Below are 18,000 nucleotides of genomic sequence, written 5' to 3' on the forward strand. Positions count from 1 at the left end.
AAATCTCTAAACCATTTTCTCAAATATTGCCAATTCAAGAGAGAGATAGAGACGTTGCGTGTATTCACATCTGTGTGTTTCGCTTTTTAGAGTGAGTTTACTTAAAACAGCGACTGTATACTGTATTTAATAAGAGTCCTGGGGCAGCATTGACAAGTTTATTTTCTCCTGGATGTGTGAGCTGCATGATTTCCATGTGTGTGTGTGTGTGTGTGTGTGTGTGTGTGTGTGTATGTGTGTGTGTCAGTAAGCAGTGCATTAATACAGAATGATAATTAAAGCCTCTAATGCACACCAGTGTATGTGTGTATTGTAAGAGCTAGACGACGAATGATGACGTGTGACGGTATAGTAGTGGTGTCCCAATTCTTAGGAGAATATTTTCACCCCAGGGGAAGGGGAAGGGGTAAAAATATATAATTGGGATTGGGCTTTAATTATCCAGACTGGCACAGTTTAACCAGCAATGGTTTACTTCAGCCATTAGGTAGTGTGTAAGGGAATATTTAATTAAGTGAAGCTTTAACTAACGATTATGTTTCCATAGATTAATCTACAGATTTTTTTTTATCATTTTTTCCAACTGAAGACAAATACATAACTGTAACTTATGCCATTAATCTTTCCGTGTGTAGTTTTATGGAAAAAAAAGTTTCATAATTTACATATAAAGGATAACCAATGTAAAAGATTTAGTAACACAGACATCTATCTTAAGGAATAAATGTCAAAAAAGCTTGCCACAGTCAAAGCAGAGCTCTTCGCTTTTTTCGTCTTCGGTTAACCTGTGGTAGTAGCGCTGACCCGCCCCGGCGCGGTCCACCGCTCTGATTTTACGCGCACGCGTTGATTTATCTTGCGCACGCCGTGCTGTGCGCGAGGTCTGCATGACGTGAAAGAGCAGGATATTCCTCCAGTACTCCAGGACAGTTTGAGGGTTACTTCTGCACCTGAATGCGACCAGAGAGTGAGAACTCGACGAGAAAGATAGCGCAGGTGTTCAGCAGCCCGAACCTCGCGAAGAATGCAACTTCTCACCTGCGCATGAGGTACAGTCACCGAAGTCATTGCTGCTGTACGCGGGATACGCTTGCACCGACAGTCGCGCGCTTCAAATCTTAAAAAACTGATGGGAATTATAAACGGTGATGCATTTTGGATATGTATATAATACGGGTGGGGCATTTGGAAAGGCATTTAGCGCTTATATATATTAAAGTTAATGAACATGTTCATGACAAGTGCGTCTTTAAATAGGATGCAGAGAATATGTTACATTAGAATGGTGTCTATTATTGGTCTAATCACGCTACAGACAGAAACAGAGAAGGTTCACAGTAAACTATTCATTTAGCATCATTCATCCTGTCTCCCGCAGTAGTAAGAATAGCTGAGCTCATACACACATATAGGTGCTGCCGCCTGTGTACTTTGCCTATGTGTGGCGATTTCTATTAATATCTTTGTTCCATTTAAATCATCCTAACCTACTTTAAGTTCTTTATATCATGGAAACATTGTGATATACCATGAAATTAGGATACTATGATATATAAACAATAGAAAATGCACACATTTTGTCAAATATTTGTGCACAGGTGGAATTAAATTGTTTGCTGGTACTTTATTTTAGTTTTGTTTTAATATAGTTGTTTTATTATAACTTTTCACAGTTATTATTGATCTGGACTGACTTGAGATGAATAATGACACTATTGTAGAACTAGGATTTGTCTTGTATTCGATCAATACCATATTACTGCTTCTGCTATTTACCTGTTTATTACTGTAAAGCTTCTTTGAAACAATCTCTGTTGTATAAAGCACTATATAAAGTGGTGACTTCACTTGATATGAAGTGATTATTTTCTTTAACCTCTTTTTAGCTCTTGATTGGCATTTTCATCTCTCTTCTATTCCACTTTTCTGTTTCTTAGAGGCTGCTGGCCTGTGAATGGGACTGTGCTGTGGCCAACACTGCTTTCAGTGCTTCAGTCAGGACTATGTGCTGCCCATGTGCCACTCTGAATGCACTGGCCAGCTGTTTGCGAGAGCAGGGAGGGTGGGGTGCCACACCGGGGGCGAGGCAGAAACAGGACAGTGCCCCCTTCGTTCCGGATCGCCGTGCTGGGAGCTCAGGGGGTGGGCAAGACAGCCATTGTGCAGCGCTTTCTTCATGATGACTACAGTGAGGTGGTGGTGTCCAGTAAGACACGGCGGGTGCATATTTCTGCCGCAGTGCTCAATGGTCATGTTCATGACCTTCAGATCACAGATTATCCAGCCATCAGCAGCTTTCCTGTCAGCTCTCTGCAGGTACAGTAGCATATCACAACACAGTGTCAAGACAAAGTTGATCAAATTTTAGGTACCCAAATGAACCCGCCCATAGGGGAAGGCAATCACTGATGAGATCTCCACAGTTGAAGTCTGAGAGAAAAAACCCTGAGAAAATGATCCTGTGTGTCTCTAGTTACAAAAGTCTGTAAAAAAAAAAAAAAAAAAACCTGTTCTGGCCTAAAACGTGACAAATTTGTTATTTTTTTAAATTAAGTTAAATCATGGACTTGTTTTTCCCCTGTATGTCATATGTGGGGCTCCGTACATTTTAGGGAAAACATTTGAAAAAAACTTGTGCAAAGATTGTCTACAGATCTAAAAATCAATCAAATATTTCACATCAGAATTTGTGTATAATCTGTATACTATACATTATATAGCGCACAAAAAAAACAACAACAAAAAGCTGTTCTTATATAACACTGACTTAATTTTTTTTAAATATCCTCCCACATGATGCTACTCCACCAACCACCAACAGAGCATATAAAATACCAAAAATACAAATATTTTTGAAAACATTGCCAAGTAAAACACTGCAACGTGACAATTACAAACCATTAAAAACAGAAACTGACTTTAACTGTAGCGCTTCTATTAAATAGAGATTCATGATCCTGACTCACCTGCTTCAATCCATGCAGGGCTTTTCAGATCACGCAATAGAGATTGATGGATCTGCAGGGGACGTCTTTCTTCGAGTTATTAAGAAATTCTATTCTAACTTGTTGTTTCTTGTTTATTATTCTATTCTATCTGAAGAAATATGAGGTTGGAGTAAACCTGATTGAATATAAATGTATTATAAACATATTGTAAAGTTATTGTTTGTGACCTGTCCTACCTTATTAACTGTTGCTGACATATTTATACAACAAGCTTTTTAATGTGAGTGTGTGAAAGTCACATGTGTTCGTATCCGTTCGTATTCATTTACAGTATGTATTGATTCAGATAGTGGCAATAAAATTAACTTTTTTCTCACACATTTTTTTTTAATGAACTGTAATCTCTATCAAATGAGACTTCTTCATTTCTAGTTTAGTAATATGCGTATACCTTAATTTTAATATGCAGACTTGGATATTTTTATCATGTAAACATTTAATTTTTTAAGGCAGATAAACATGCATTGCAATTAAACAATTAATTTAATGATATATAATATCCATGCAATTTTCCAAAACGTTCATTTTACAAAAAAATGTGTTTTATGCTAAATCTTCTAAGTCCTATGAGACATTCAGAGCTAGCAACCGTGTCAAAGGGTGGAAGGGCTTTGTGAAGGTCCAGTTAAGCAGAATGTTTTCAGTGGTTTTATATAGGCTCTCTGAGTTTATGCTCAGTGAGAGCTTTAGTATTGAAGAATGGTTTATAATGAACCAGTAGCTCGAGAGGCACATGATTCTGTGATTTCAGACAGCTTGAAAGGATAAAAGAGCCACTTGAGCAACGAGTCCTTTTGTCTCAGTTCATTTTTCTTTCTGGTGTCATACTGAATAAGCACTTTAATTAGTGACAATGGGAAGAGAGGATTCTTCCATAAGTTTACATTTTTAATTTTATTCTCAACTGGAGTTTCCTGTCAGAGAGCTAGCAGTTAGCTTGGGCTATCATTAACAAGTGATTTAGACAACTGTTTCTCTTGCTTCAATTACAGAAGATAGCACTTCTCCTCCAATCATGTCCATTTTAACCACAGTAACAGATATGATCTGAAAAAGCACCTTCTACTAAAAAATGTAATTTGTTTGTAAATTGCTGAATGTGCCGCCAGCATCTGTCTTCACATGGGCGATATATACACAAAGAAGAATATGGTGCTCATTCTCTTTTCTGTTTTTGCATGCATTACCAGTTTTACACTCCTATCTGCTTGAGTTATAATTTATTCCCCAAACCATATCGGTTGTAAACTAGCAGATGTGAATCAGATCAGGTTCAAAGGTTCTGAATGAATGATGATTAATATGAATCTCATAATCTTATGAATATTTGGTGCTATTAGCTGAACGCTTGTCGTAACCCCGTAAAGCTTATTCTATTTTTATTTTTATTTTTTTAATGGAACCGTTTATTCGAACTTTGATGTATATGAAATTCTGATAGATTGTAATGTAAAACAATGAGAAATTTAGTACATTTAGTAAACAGAACATTATAGCAATCTGCTTACATAAAATGCATATAAATATCAGTTGTCAATTATGTCTTATAAAAATTATATTTAAATGCTTTATTATCAAACCTCTGTAGTTTTTTTTAACACATAATGATATATATATATATATATATATATATATATATATATATATATATATATATGTATGTATGTATGTATGTATGTGTGTGTGTGTGTGTATGTATGTATGTACAGTATGTATGCATAGCTTCAGTTGATTTAGTTCAGTAGGTGTTCATCTTGAAATATTACCAAGATAAGTTAACAACAGCCTGGAGGGTGATGTTTTTACAATGATACTAAAAGGTCTTTTAGAAAATATAAACTATCAATCAGATGAAAGAAGGCATGTAGTACATTGTGTACAATAGTATTTTTTTTCAGGATAGCTTTGATCATGTTGTTAGAGGACTTAGATTTTTGTTACCCCGGAGCATAAAACCAGTCTTAGGTTTGGCAATAGCCAAATAAAACATTGTATGGGTCAAAATTATCGATTTTTCTTTTATGCCAAAAATCATTAGTATATTAAGTAAAGATCATGTTCCATGAAGATATTTTTCTCTACCCTAAATATATCAAAACTTAATTTTTGATTAGTATTATGCATTGCTAAGAACTTCATTTGGAAAACTTTAAAGGCGATTTTCTCAGTATTTAGATTTTTTTTGCACCCTCAGATTACAGATTTTCAAATAGTTGTATCTCGGCCAAATATTGTCCGATCCTAATAAACCATACATCTATGAAAACCTATTCGTTCAGTTTTCAGATGATGTATAAATCTCAGTTTTGAAAAATGTACACTTAAGAGTGGTTCCAGGGTCACATTTGTGCATGAAATATGATACAGTAGACTAGGGTTAACTGAACTTTGGATTTGTTTCTCATGATCAGGATCTTGTGTTGCTCTGTGTCTGTGCAGGAATGGTCAGATGTTTGCTGTCGAGGCATCCGGAGCGCTCATGTCTACGTTCTGGTTTATGACATCTGCTGTTTTGACAGCTTTGAGTATGTCAAGACCATGCGGCAGCAGATCTTAGAGACCAGGTACCTGATGGGAATATAAGTCTCTTTTTATTCCTTCACACCTTTACACCCTTCTGTCTGTTTTTGTGCTTTTTCTGCTTACACCTTCTCTCTGTTTGGTCTATAGTCATTTTTTCTGTGCTGCTTTATATCCATCATGTTCCCCAACCCTTCTTTTCTTTTTCTTCAATGTTTGATGGCTGCTGTAATTACACTCAAAAGGCGAGACCCTTCTGTAATCATGGGCTGCCAGCACACTGGGTCATTTCTTCATCATTTGGATCCAAATCAACAGAAATGCCTTCCTTTCTCCTCTGCTGATTGCAAAGGGCATGAAATGTCATCATCAGAAGCCAATTCAAAACCCTCAAATGCTTTTTGCTTTGTATCTGAGCAGGTTTGATGATGATGATAATGCCTAGTTGTAACTGTTTTGGCAGCGTACTAATGCGTATGTGATATCTCTTTGATATCATTCACTGATTGACTTGATATCCATATGTCAACACTTTTGTCAAGATGCTTTTTGAATTCATTGTCACATTATTGTGTGAGCAAACACCTTTTTTCTTGCTCTGATGAAATAATTTGATGTTTTATAGTTAATATCATACATATCTGAGCATCTCTTGCACTTGACATGTGAGACTAATTTGTTACACAGTGTCTTGTACCATCCAAGACCAAATGATGTGTCTGTAGAAGTTAAAGAGCCACACAGATGGGAAATCAAAAATTACCTGTATTACACTGTATGATGTAGCTGTCCATCAGTGTAAACAATGTGCAAAGTAATTAAACCAAAAAGTACACGATTTCTAAAGTTATTGGCTTCTAAAGTAAGGAGTCGACTCTGAATCGCTGAAACGAGTCGTTATAGATCCCCCCCCCCCACACACACACACACACAGTCGCTCTGGTTGGTGTGAGAGCATCATGTCGAGGAGACAGTGTGTTTTTAATTGAAAAGGCAAGTTTGTTTTATTTTCACTGCCAAAAAATGAAAATCAGAAGAACCAATGGCTAAAATTCATTTTTACCACAATACCAGAGCAGTACAACAAATCCCTTTTGTTCGGTTCACAACATTTCACTGATGACTGCTTTTCTAATCTCAGTGAGTACAGCGGGATTTTCAAAGCGTTTGGCCATAAAAGAGGGTTCATTACCAAATTTATTTCGAACAACGAGCATCTCTGAATCACAACGCGAAGTATGATTATGAAGTTATGTGTCTGTTTTCTCCCGAGCGTCTTATCAGTATGTGTGCTGTCTGCACTGATCGTCATGTACAAACACGTCATTAAAATGAAGTGTAACTCCGTGAATACTCAACGAAGAGACATGAGAGAGATATCTATAGAAAGCTTGACATGTCTACTTTAAAACGAAACAAGTGCTGCCGAACAGATATTCTGTGATAAAGTAATCCATATGAAAACAATGCAATGTCTGTTTTTCATGTCTCCCTTCATTCTAATGTGACCACACCCCCGCACTGAACACGCTATTCAGATTCAAACTGAAGCGCGCGGCTTGAATACACCCACACAGAAGAAAAAGCAGCGAGACTGTTCAAGTTTTTTTATTTTACTGTTTGCTTCGCGGTGAGAGGAATAAGACATAATTCACCCCAAACAGATGCTAACGCATAGTTTACCGTGGAGGTGTGTGCGAAACAACCAATCCAAACTGGTTATGTTAGCTGACCAATCAGAACACAGTATGCTACCGAAAGGTGGGGTTTAAGGAAACTGAATCTTTTGAACAGCTTCGCGTGAACCTTTTGGGAATCTCTGAGAATTGAGGTAATTTTAAAATGATATTTTGACAAAATGACAATGTTTTTTATACTTGGACGGATTTAAACCTAATGTAGAGGACTTATAAACAGTGATAGGAAGCTTAGAATTTAGCTACAATGCAAGAAACCATCTTTATAAACAGCTCAAATATATCAGTTCAAATATAAAAACATAATTAAAACAAGATAAATGTAGTTTGTATAATACAATGTTTATATCATCATAAAATGTAAAATGAATTATTGCATAGCTCTGTATATAAAGTGAGATATGTATTACATTAAACATTTCCTGCATTCAGCACATTCACATAAAGGGATAAAGCAAATGTTTAATGCCTGATTTATTTTGTTTCATTACAAAATGCCACCCAGCTCTTTATATAAAGTTGGATATATAACTTTATCAATAGATAAATAGATTAAATATGACAATATATAGGTACAGATAAGACAATGCTGTACTATTCAGCATATCCCAACTGCTTGATTGCTTGTATCATTGCAAAATTTAAAATAAATTATCTGCTAAATGTGGCTGTAAGGCATGAAGATGTTATGACATTATATGTGTATTGTGAAAAGCGCTATACAAATAAATTTGACAATATAATATAATATAGTAATGTTTCCACAACATTTTTTTAAGGCATATTAGTTGCTAAAGAGAGAGCAAATAAGTTTGCCGCAGGAGCATAGGATCCACGATGCCCTATGTGTCAGAGTAATACACACAGAGACAGTGATGCTCAGTCGGCGATTGGTTTAAACGGTCAGTGTGGGCGTTCGCAGTGAGCCTGTCACTCAGAGGCAGATTTATCGTAATCAATGGCGTCAGCTGTCATGCTTTGCTTGCGTCAAGGCCTGAGCAGTGAGGCAGGTGGTTCCGCTGACAAACATTCATGTTTTATTGATCCAGGCAGAGCACAATTAAGTCACCTTGGCCTGACACTGCCTCACAGACTTTGCCACACAATGGTTCGATTCACTGATCTGATCTGCTAATACCCGATAGAAGTGAGCGCTGGCTGTCGGTCGTTCCTGTGATAAGACAGACCCTGACAGAGTGAGGAATTAAAAGAAAGATAGATAATTAATCTTTGGTGAAACAATAGCCATTGTCCTTATCTCAGATGAAGTTTTGAATTGAGCTCTGTTATCGTTTTTAGGGTCCATGTACAGTAGCTGTCCAAAATGTACAGTAACTGGCAGCATATTAAGGCATCATAGGTGTGTTATACTGACCTTGTTTTAAAAGCTGGGCAGCAACTTTATCAAAGTGTCAAAAGTGTCTCATGTACTTTCATCTTTTTTATCCAGTGCACGTTTTGCCTAATACTGTAAAGTATAGATAATAGTAATTAAAAATGGCCTGTTTTAACCATGTTTTAGCTACCTGTATAGCAAATATATATTGTGCTATACACTCACCATCCACTTAATTGGGTAAACCTCATTTGTACCATGTTGGACGGCATATTGCCTTCAGAACCTCAGACCTTTTCTCAGATATTTGGGTTCATATTGACATGATAGCATCATGCAGTTGCTGCAGGTTTGTCAGCTGCACATTCATGATGTGAATCTCCCGTTCCACCACATCCTAAAAGTGCTCTATTGGATTGAGATCTGGTGAGATCTAGGCTGTTTCTCAATTCCGAGAATGCAAAGAAATGGACTTGTGTTCTTATGGAGATCGGTCTTGCAAGGCAAGAACAAGAACTCAGAAGGCATCTTTGTGAGAATTGAGATGCACTGGAATCTTGTTGCTCAACTGACGTCACAGAATGTTATGAGTTGCAATACACGATAAATAACACATCACAATCTAGTATAATATTAAAACATTTATTTCAGATTATTATAGACAATACCTTCATATTATTTATATTATTCTTTTTATTTTACACCATGTATTTGTAAAAATGAAAAAAAAAAAATGCCAATAAAAAGTATGACAGGCTTTTTTCCATGTCTTTATCACTTTATTAAATAATGCATAAAAAAATGAGTGTTTACCTTCACGAGCTGTCACACATTCGTTTACTCCAAATTTTGACCATACCATCCGAATGTTGCAGCAGAAATTTAGACTCGGTAAACCAGGCGTCCTTTTTCTAATCTTCTATTGTCCAGTTTTTGTGAGCCTTTACAAATTGTAGTCTCAGTTTCCTGTTCTTAGCTGACAGGAGTGGCACCCAATTTGGTCTTCTGCTGCTGTAGCCCATCTGCTTCAGGGTTCAACTTCTGTGATCTCAGTTGTAAGAGGTGGTTATTTAAATTACTGTTGACATTCTATCAGCCAGAACTAGTCTGGTCATTCTCCTCTTGACCTATGGCATTAAAATGGCATTGAACATTTTCTCTTTTCTGACCATTCTCTATAAACCCTTGAGATGTTTGTGTGTGAAAATTCCAGCCGATCAGCAGTTTCTAAAATACTCACATCAGCCCACCTGGCAACACCCAGTGTAAAGTTCAGTGTAACATAAATCACCTACCTCTGTTTGGAGCTTTTTTTCTTTAGGAGTGTAGTTATTCACCAGGAATTTGTTAATTATTTATTTCCTTTTTTTATGAAGCTGAGAAGAATTTTACAGAAGCACATCTGATCACTTACTAATCACAATAAATCTTGAAAGGTTTATTGCTTCTAAGTATTGCTATTATGACTATTATTGTGGTGCTGCTGTGATTAATCAGTTGTGACTATAGAGCGTCACTGGAGAAGTATTATTTGGCGCTTGGGGTTTTTGTTAAGGTCCGGATGTAGACAGGCAGATTTGGAAAAAACTCTCAGAGTTTGTAAGTCCCCAAAGGCAGTTAATGTTATAGTCCTTGCTTTTCAGTCAGATCATGTCAAAAAAAGCACATCACATGTCGGATTTAGGGGATGAATTGATCCACAATGCACAACAATCCAAACTGTCAGTCAAACCGGTGAGATATTAATGACTAAACCAATGAATCAGAGGATAGATTGAGTTAGTGAATGAATGCAGTAATTAATTAATTCTGTTGCAGAGGGCCTCTGTTGTGTTTGAGGATGAAATGAGTGTCAGAGATCTGAGAGAAGAGATGTCTGCCACAGACACATGACTGATGGATGATGCTGGTGTTTTCTGTCAATTAAAGACCCAGAGACACCTGGTGACTGACAGCGCGGTGTCTAGAGATGTTTGGGGCTAATTGTGTTTACGATCCCATCTTCTTATCAGTACATGGAAACACATCAGACATCTATTCTGAAGTCAATTTTGAATGACTAAGTTTTGTTTTGAATCCACACCAAGAACTGTGGTTGTTCATTTGTAGTATCTTCCACAGAAGAGGTCTATTTTTAGCTTTCCTGCCCAGTTTATATCAGTCCAGTACAGCTCTGTGGGAAGCTTCTGTGAAGTGAAACAATTGGAAAACCTATTTGTCTATTTTCAGAGCTGTCAGAGCCACAGGTCATCTCAAACAGAGATAAGCGAGGAGACATAAGCTGCTCTCCAGGATCTCTGCTCTCTGTTGGAGACAGGACAAGAGGCTGATAGAGCAGCCCGACTTCCTGTACATATGACAGCTTCACTTCCTGACAACATGCCACTGAAGCAGTCTGTACATTACATACATGCTTTAGGCTGTTTATTCACCGATGGGCTAAAGATCCTCTGTACCTGCTGATCTTTAGTTGGCATGCCATCAAATAAATTCAGTATGACTGGCATTGTTCAACATTTTGGTTTTATTTTAACACTGAAACAAGTATTTAAATCATTTTGATATAAATTGCCCTATGTATCAGATATATTATTTCATATTTCAGACTGTTCAGGGTTATGTATAGCTTTTCTCCATCAATGAAAATAATTCCATAAGAATCCAAATACATATATACATAATACATTTGTTTTTACTGAAAACCTACGTATTTATTTATAATAAATATTTGAATGTTCACTTTAAGGCCCACAGAGAATCGGAGCCAGGAAATGTATACCACAAAAGATAATCAAGGGTAAGAATTTGTGTGTAGTGTGTGCAGCAGTACTTATATACCTAATAACATAATTAACAGCTGTCACGCCCATGGGCTGTCTGTGTGTGTTTTCTCACTCATGTGCCCATATTTGGTCATTCCTCTACCTTTCCTCATTATCCCATTATTAGTTGATCCCCCTCACCTGTCTATCCCTCCTTAAGTTTAGTGTTTTAATTGTAGTCTGCTCCATGTTTCCTTGTTGGTTCTTAACATTGTTGAGTTGTGTTACGTGTGTGCTCTTGCCTGCCCTCTGTCACCCCTTCTGAGGATCATTGAAGACTGTTATTTGTGTTTACTCCACGTCTCCTCGCTACTCCCAGTAGGCAATCGTGACAAGACCTGACCAAATACAAAATATAGTTTATCAGCGTGTCTCCCCTGTTTTGTTTTTGTGTTTCACGTCATGTTTTTTCTTTCCGTTGTTTCCCCTATGCAAGGGGAGAGATTGCTCGAGGGCCATACCAGACTGTTCCTGGTCCTTGTTCTACTCCCGGCCCAGAGCCCAGCCCACCATCCCCTTGCTGTGTGGAGCTTAAGCCCGAGGCCACCGAAGACAGAGAGCTTGCAACCGACTAGCCTTCGCTGCATGGAGCTGCTGATGAGGGCTCCTGTTCCCAAGTTAAGCCCGGAGAGCCTGGAGGCTTACAAATGCATGCTTAACCACCCACTCCTGCCTCCACCACACCTTTTTTTGTCTGGCAGCCCCTCTGCTCGCCCTCAGCCCACCATCTATGCAGTGTGAGTTTCCCGGGTCTGCCATCCTCTATCATCACCTTGGTTGGAGAATCCCTGGCGTTCGCCTCCAGCTTCTAAGCCCTGGACTCCGGCTTGGCTCCACCTCCACCATGGCTCCTAGCTCCCTCCTCTCCGCCAAAGCCCTTCAGTCCACTGGCTCCACCGGGTTCCCTCGTCCCTCCACCTCCAACTTGGTCATCGACCATCCGTCGCCTCAGGACTCCAATCCTCCAGCTGCGCTCCACCCCTGGTTCTGACAGGCTCCTCCATCCCTTCGGCTCCACAGCCTTCTGGATCCCCACCTCGGTCGCTGGAGCCATCTGATCCGCTTTGGCCCTCCGGATCCTCCCCTTCACCCTGGCTCATCGGCTTTCTCTATCCACCTCAGGCTCATCCACCACTTGCACTGCCACAGTCGGTTGGCCCCCTGGAGTCATTAGTCCTTCCTCCTCCATAGCCATGATTTCTTTGTTGAAGTAAATAATGATAATGGTTTAGTCCCTTTCCGGAGGCATGTTGGCACTCCAGCTCACGATAAACCAGCACCATCCACATAGGGCTCCAATAAACTCGCTCCCTCCTTTCTTCCCGCACTTCCCTGAGTCATCCAAAGCTCCTCCCTATCCCACAGCACAGGATCGCTGGTCTATCCGATGTGAAGCCCGCCGGCCTCCGCTGACTCAGCGTTGTTGGATATGATGCTATCTATAGAGTTCTTGGCTTCCTCAATCCAGAATCCGGTCCAAAAGGTTCTCCTTTGTCTCTGCTTGTCCTGTCCATCCCCCCTTCATCTCTTGTTTCCCCCGAGTTAGCCAGCCCCGTTCCTCCAGAGTGCCCCCCAGAATTCCTAAACTTCCCCAAGAGAAGTGGGGCAGGGGCCATTTGTCTAAGGTCATGGAGGATCCACCATGGCCTTCTGAGTTCCCTGACCCGCCATGGCCTCCTGGACTGCTTGATCTGCCATGGCCTCCTAAGTCCCCTGCTCTGACACGACATTCTGAACTGCCTGCTCAGCCATGGCTCCCAGAGTTCCTTGATCTGCCCTGGAAGCCCTCTTTGTCTCCACCTAGTTTCTGACCTGCACCAGCCTCCAGGGCACCCGCCCCCCCTCCCCAGTGTAACTGTTACGGTGTGGGATGAGTAATGTCACGTGTATGTTGTGTTTCTGTTCTCCCTGCCTTGACCTAAATTTCCTTTGTTACTTGATTAGTTAATTAGTGTCCACCTGTGTTCATTAAGTATCTTATTAGTCCATCATTTGGTTTAGTATTTATAGCCCTTCCTTTCCTCGGTTTGTTGGTCCTGTCTCCGTCGTGTAAAGAATTTGTTTTCTCCATTCCTCCCTTGTGGAATTATTAATGATTCTGTTTGTTTGATATCTGCCTCCTTCATACTCCTTTAAGCTCCTTTCCCCTGGCAACCCGTGACATTATTATTGTTTCTCCCTACCTTTCTGAAATGCGTTGATTTTTACAAAGCTCATCGTTCTGAAAAGCGAGGTGTGGTCTGATTGGCTAGCTATCCAGTGTGTTGTGATTGGTCAAATACCTCAACAGTGTGACGTAAATGTTACGCCCCTTACCATACTGTGATTCCGTTTCCTGGTGTGATGAGACAAAGCCAATAAAACCCATTAAAGGGGGGGTGAAATGCTCGTTTTCACTCAATATCCTGTTAATCTTGAGTACCTATAGAGTAGTACTGCATCCTTCATAACTCCAAAAAGTCTTTAGTTTTATTATATTCATAAGAGAAAGATAGTCAGTACCGATTTATCCCGGAAAAACACGAGCCGCTGGAGGCGTGATGTGTGGGCGGAGCTAAAGAATCACAAGCGCCAGTAGGCTTGAAAGCGTTTGGAAGCTGTGACATTACCTTGAGGAAAAAACCATCATCCAAAACAAACCATGGCTAACAGTCAGATTCAGCATATATTTATGATCCAGAATCAGATCCAGAGGCTGAAACTGAACGAGAGCAGCAGCAGCAACGACTCGCTCCGAGCGGGGCTCGAACCCGGGTCTCGGCATGGGAGGGGACGCACTAACAAGAAGGCAGAGATATTTGAAGCAGTTTTACTCACCGCCTGCGGTTCCAACACACGATCGTGACCCTTTTTCGTTGGGATTGCATCATCCTTAAGAAATAAACGATACGCAAATCCGTCGTCAAACTGGGCCTTGTTTGTAAAACAAGCATCTTCGAAATGCAAGGAAGGAACAAACACAAACACTTGCACAACTCCGTTGATGCTCTGTAAAAATAAACTCCATCCACTGGTCCCTTAATGCTGTTTTTTTTTTTGGTAATCTGTGCAGGGTTGTCTTGCCCTGGCAACCAAAAATACACTCCTTTTGTGACTTTTCGCGACGCTCTCGCTCTTATCAGTGAATGCCTGTGCTCTGAGTGCTCTGCTATACGGGAGCGCGCGCTCTTCTGGCAGACGTGCCCTCAGGATCCATATAAGGAAATTCCGCTCCATCTAACTTTCCGAAACTAGTGACAAACCGGAAGGAGTATTTTTGGAACAGAAATACTCCTTCAAACGTACAACGTAATTTTTGAAACTTTGTCCATGTTTAGCATGGGAATCCAACTCTTTAACTGTGTAAAAAACTCAGTATGCATGAAATAGCATTTCACCCCCCCTTTAAAAACAAGACATATGTAGCATACTGTGGGGACATGATTACTGATTATAATGACATACTGTCTTTTTACGTGTTGCTTTGCATTGCGCCGCCTAAACATAAAACCATGTCTGCATTTGTGATTGGAGAAATGACAAAACAACAAGCACTACTCTACACTGCTCAAAACTCGCATCTGAATCATTAGTGGTAAATCCTTTAAATATGAAAACTAAGTTACAGGCTGTGACTCAGCATTATTTGTCAGAACACCAGCATTGTAGGCTACTCTCCAAGGAAACAGTCCTCGTCCTCCGTAAAATGCATTACACACATCTGAATATTTGATTTGAACTATTCTGGAACAGTGTTGTAAACAGAACTTAACCACTGATTTCTAGTTGTGTCCTCTTTGTAAAGCAAAAAACAAAGTAGTTTCGCTTTTCACAACGAAACACACAGCGTCTCCACGACATAGCAACAATACTACAGCGAGAATCAAAGTTACGCCTTCTTTCTTCTCATGAATATTTGGTCGGTGTTATGCAAATCTTCCTACATAGTGACATAGTCATATGGGGGCATGTCTAAACGAGGCGTTTTTATAACTTTTATAAAGAAAATCTCTACGTGTTTGAGATTTTAGCCTTTGCAACTTAAGGGATCTTATTTATTCACGAACAGCTTGTAAGACTCCAAAGAGAAAGGAAAACTTGAAATCATATCATATGATCCCCCTTTAAAATATATTATGTTAAATACCCATTTGAGGTTATTAGAGACACATTTTATAAACTGGAAAAACTTACTATTGCAAGTCTTGAGGCATCAAGTCTGACATATTTTCCATGTATGTTTTAATGTGGGTGTAGTATTAAATGGCATTTATTAATGGCGGATTCATAGTTGAAATTAAAATCTAATACCATTTTGAATAAAAATAAATGTTTAAAAATCAATGGTTTGTGATTTTAAAAATCACATTATAAAGTACCATATCAAAATTAATATTAATTTTGATATTTGCTAAGGATTAAGCAGTAAAATTAAATTACTAGTGTTTTCAAAGATTGGTTTTCAAACCTGTATGATTTTCTTATTCTGTAGAATATAAAAGATAATATTTTAAGAAATATTTTCGTTTTTTTTTTTTTCATAAGATAGTTTTTCAAAATATCTTGTTTTATGTTCCACAGGAGAAAGAAAATCATACAGGTTTGAAACAACATGACAGTGAGTAAATGATGACTTTAATTTTTCAAGTTTTTTTTATTAGCATTTTGGTTCCATTAAGAACCTGTAACATCCATGTAACTTACTGAATGGTTTTTCGGTAGCACTTTATTTTACAGTCCTGTTCCTCATGTACATACTATGTACTTATTATAGTACTTACAATAACTATGTAATAACTAGGTACTAACCCTGAACCTAACCCTACCCCATGTAGTTACCCTGTATTACCAGAACCTTCTTAGATAAATAAACTGTAAGTACACTATAAGTACATGTTAGTACACGTACTGTAAAATAAAGTGTAACCGGTTTTTCTGTGGTGTCTGTGGAATGTAATTAGATTTGAGCCATCTTTTTATATAGAATTGTTTTTGCTTTCTGTATTTACAGTGTGTTTATCTCTCCACAGGGTCATGGGCTCTGGAGAGACGCCCATTCTGATTGTCGGCAACAAACGTGATCTGCAGCGAGGTCGTGTCATACCCCGACACAGTGTATCTGACTTAGTCCGAAAGAGCTGGAAGTGTGGATATGTAGAGTGCTCTGCCAAGTTCAACTGGCACATTTTACTGTTGTTTGGAGAGGCTCTCCGCAGCATGGGTTGTGCCCGCTGCAAGCACGTCCATGCCACCATCCGTTTCCAGCGGGCACTCAGGAGAGAGCGATGCGTCCTAATGTGAGGTTGCTGTTTCTCTTCTACAGAGCCCATTCAAAAGCGGTTTATGACTATGGACACTGTGTTATTGTATGGGCAGCTGGAAGAGCTGTGATAAACCTCATGCCAAGGAACTTAACATTTGTGAATCTAAATATGGACAGACAGATGTGCTCTTAAACAGGAAGTCTCTGTTGCTTTATTACTTAAGCCTTCAAACTGATGTCTCTGCTTTCGGTCTGGAAGAACAAAACCAACATTTCTGCCTCTTATCTTAGAAATCAAAACTGGCAGAAAGGCTGGTGGAAGGCAACAAAAATCAGCTTTAAAATTACGTTAATACCCTTGCTTATGTTCAGGCCAGGACAGCACCATTGACTGCCAAGTAAATTACACTGTCAAGGTAAGATACTGTCATAGTCCATCTACCGTAATGTTATCTCATCACTTCATAGCGTTACAGTTGAACCACTGATGGCAGATGGACTATTCTGACAATGTCTTTCATACATTTCTGGATGTTGACATTGTGATTTACTTGGCAGTCAATGGGACAGTCACAAGCCTCCTGGTTTTTATCCAAAATGTCTTAAATTGTGAAAAAAAAAGCTTTTACGGGTTTGAAATGACATGTGACAAGTGATTAATGACAAAATTTTAATTTTGGGGTGGAGTAACACTTTAAGGAAGTTTTTCCCAGCTTAGGTGCCGTATACAGGCACTGATTCTGCAATACGCCACACAACACAAATTAAACACAGAACTTATGTTCTACGAATACTTCTCTGTTTTTAAAGAGATGGTTCACTGAAAAATGGCTTAAGTTACTTGCCTTTGTGCTGTTCCAAATCTGTCTTGACTGTCTGTCAATTTGTGGAAAACAAAAAGAGAAATTTTAACAATGTGCTTGTTGCTCTTTTCCTTGCATTGACACAATGGGGTGATTTCAAGCTTCAAAAGGGATGCAAAAACAATATAAAAGTACTATAAAAATCATCCAGACTGCTCCAACACTATACACTAGCTTTTGAAAGGAATATATGGGTATTCACCAATAATCTTCCCCTCCAGTGAGCTGGGAAACCGGGGTCACACACCCCCACCAGTGAACCAGGGTCCCTGATTTATAAAATGTTGCATAGAAACTGTCCTACATTTGATCTTAAGTGTGATTCAGAGAACGAATGTACACGCACACACACAAAAAAAAAAACATTATACGCCTCTCCTTCATATGAGAAATTCATAAATTGCAAATAATCTTGAAATTGTGCACAGCTAAATGTTTTCAGATCTCCACTTGTAACAAGTGTAATCAATTTCATTAACATATAATAGAGCAGCATTCAACAGACAAATCAT

General features: G+C 39.0%; 1 protein-coding gene across 2 annotated transcripts; it reads left to right on the top strand.

Annotated features, from left to right (window-relative positions):
* The first annotated feature begins 803 nt into the window (after positions 1-803).
* Positions 804-17,246, top strand: LOC113081161 (ras-like protein family member 10B). Of its 2 annotated transcripts, XM_026253213.1 has the most exons (5): positions 804-1,049; positions 1,938-2,316; positions 5,448-5,572; positions 11,308-11,358; positions 16,393-17,246. In XM_026253213.1, exons 2-5 carry the CDS (start codon positions 2,029-2,031, stop codon positions 16,661-16,663), a joined length of 735 nt encoding a protein of 244 aa, XP_026108998.1. In that variant the 5' UTR covers positions 804-1,049; positions 1,938-2,028; the 3' UTR covers positions 16,664-17,246. The 2 variants fall into 2 exon arrangements, with proteins under 2 accessions (XP_026108998.1, XP_026109006.1); XM_026253221.1 differs by lacking the exon at positions 11,308-11,358.
* Positions 17,247-18,000: the final 754 nt, after the last annotated feature.

The sequence above is a fragment of the Carassius auratus genome, chromosome 5, assembly GCF_003368295.1.
Source record: "Carassius auratus strain Wakin chromosome 5, ASM336829v1, whole genome shotgun sequence".
NCBI classification, from domain to species: Eukaryota; Metazoa; Chordata; class Actinopteri; order Cypriniformes; family Cyprinidae; genus Carassius; species Carassius auratus.

What these genes read in the sequence shown, in the direction of transcription:
- LOC113081161 (XM_026253213.1), top strand. Translation starts at nt 2,029, where the DNA reads ATGCACTGGCCAGCTGTTTGCGAGAGCAGGGAGGGTGGGGTGCCACAC. An exon ending in CAGCAGATCTTAGAGACCAG is followed by an intron (nt 5,573 to 11,307) that starts GTACCTGATGGG and finishes GTTCACTTTAAG; the next exon opens with GCCCACAGAGAATCGGAGCC. An exon ending in ACCACAAAAGATAATCAAGG is followed by an intron (nt 11,359 to 16,392) that starts GTAAGAATTTGT and finishes ATCTCTCCACAG; the next exon opens with GGTCATGGGCTCTGGAGAGA.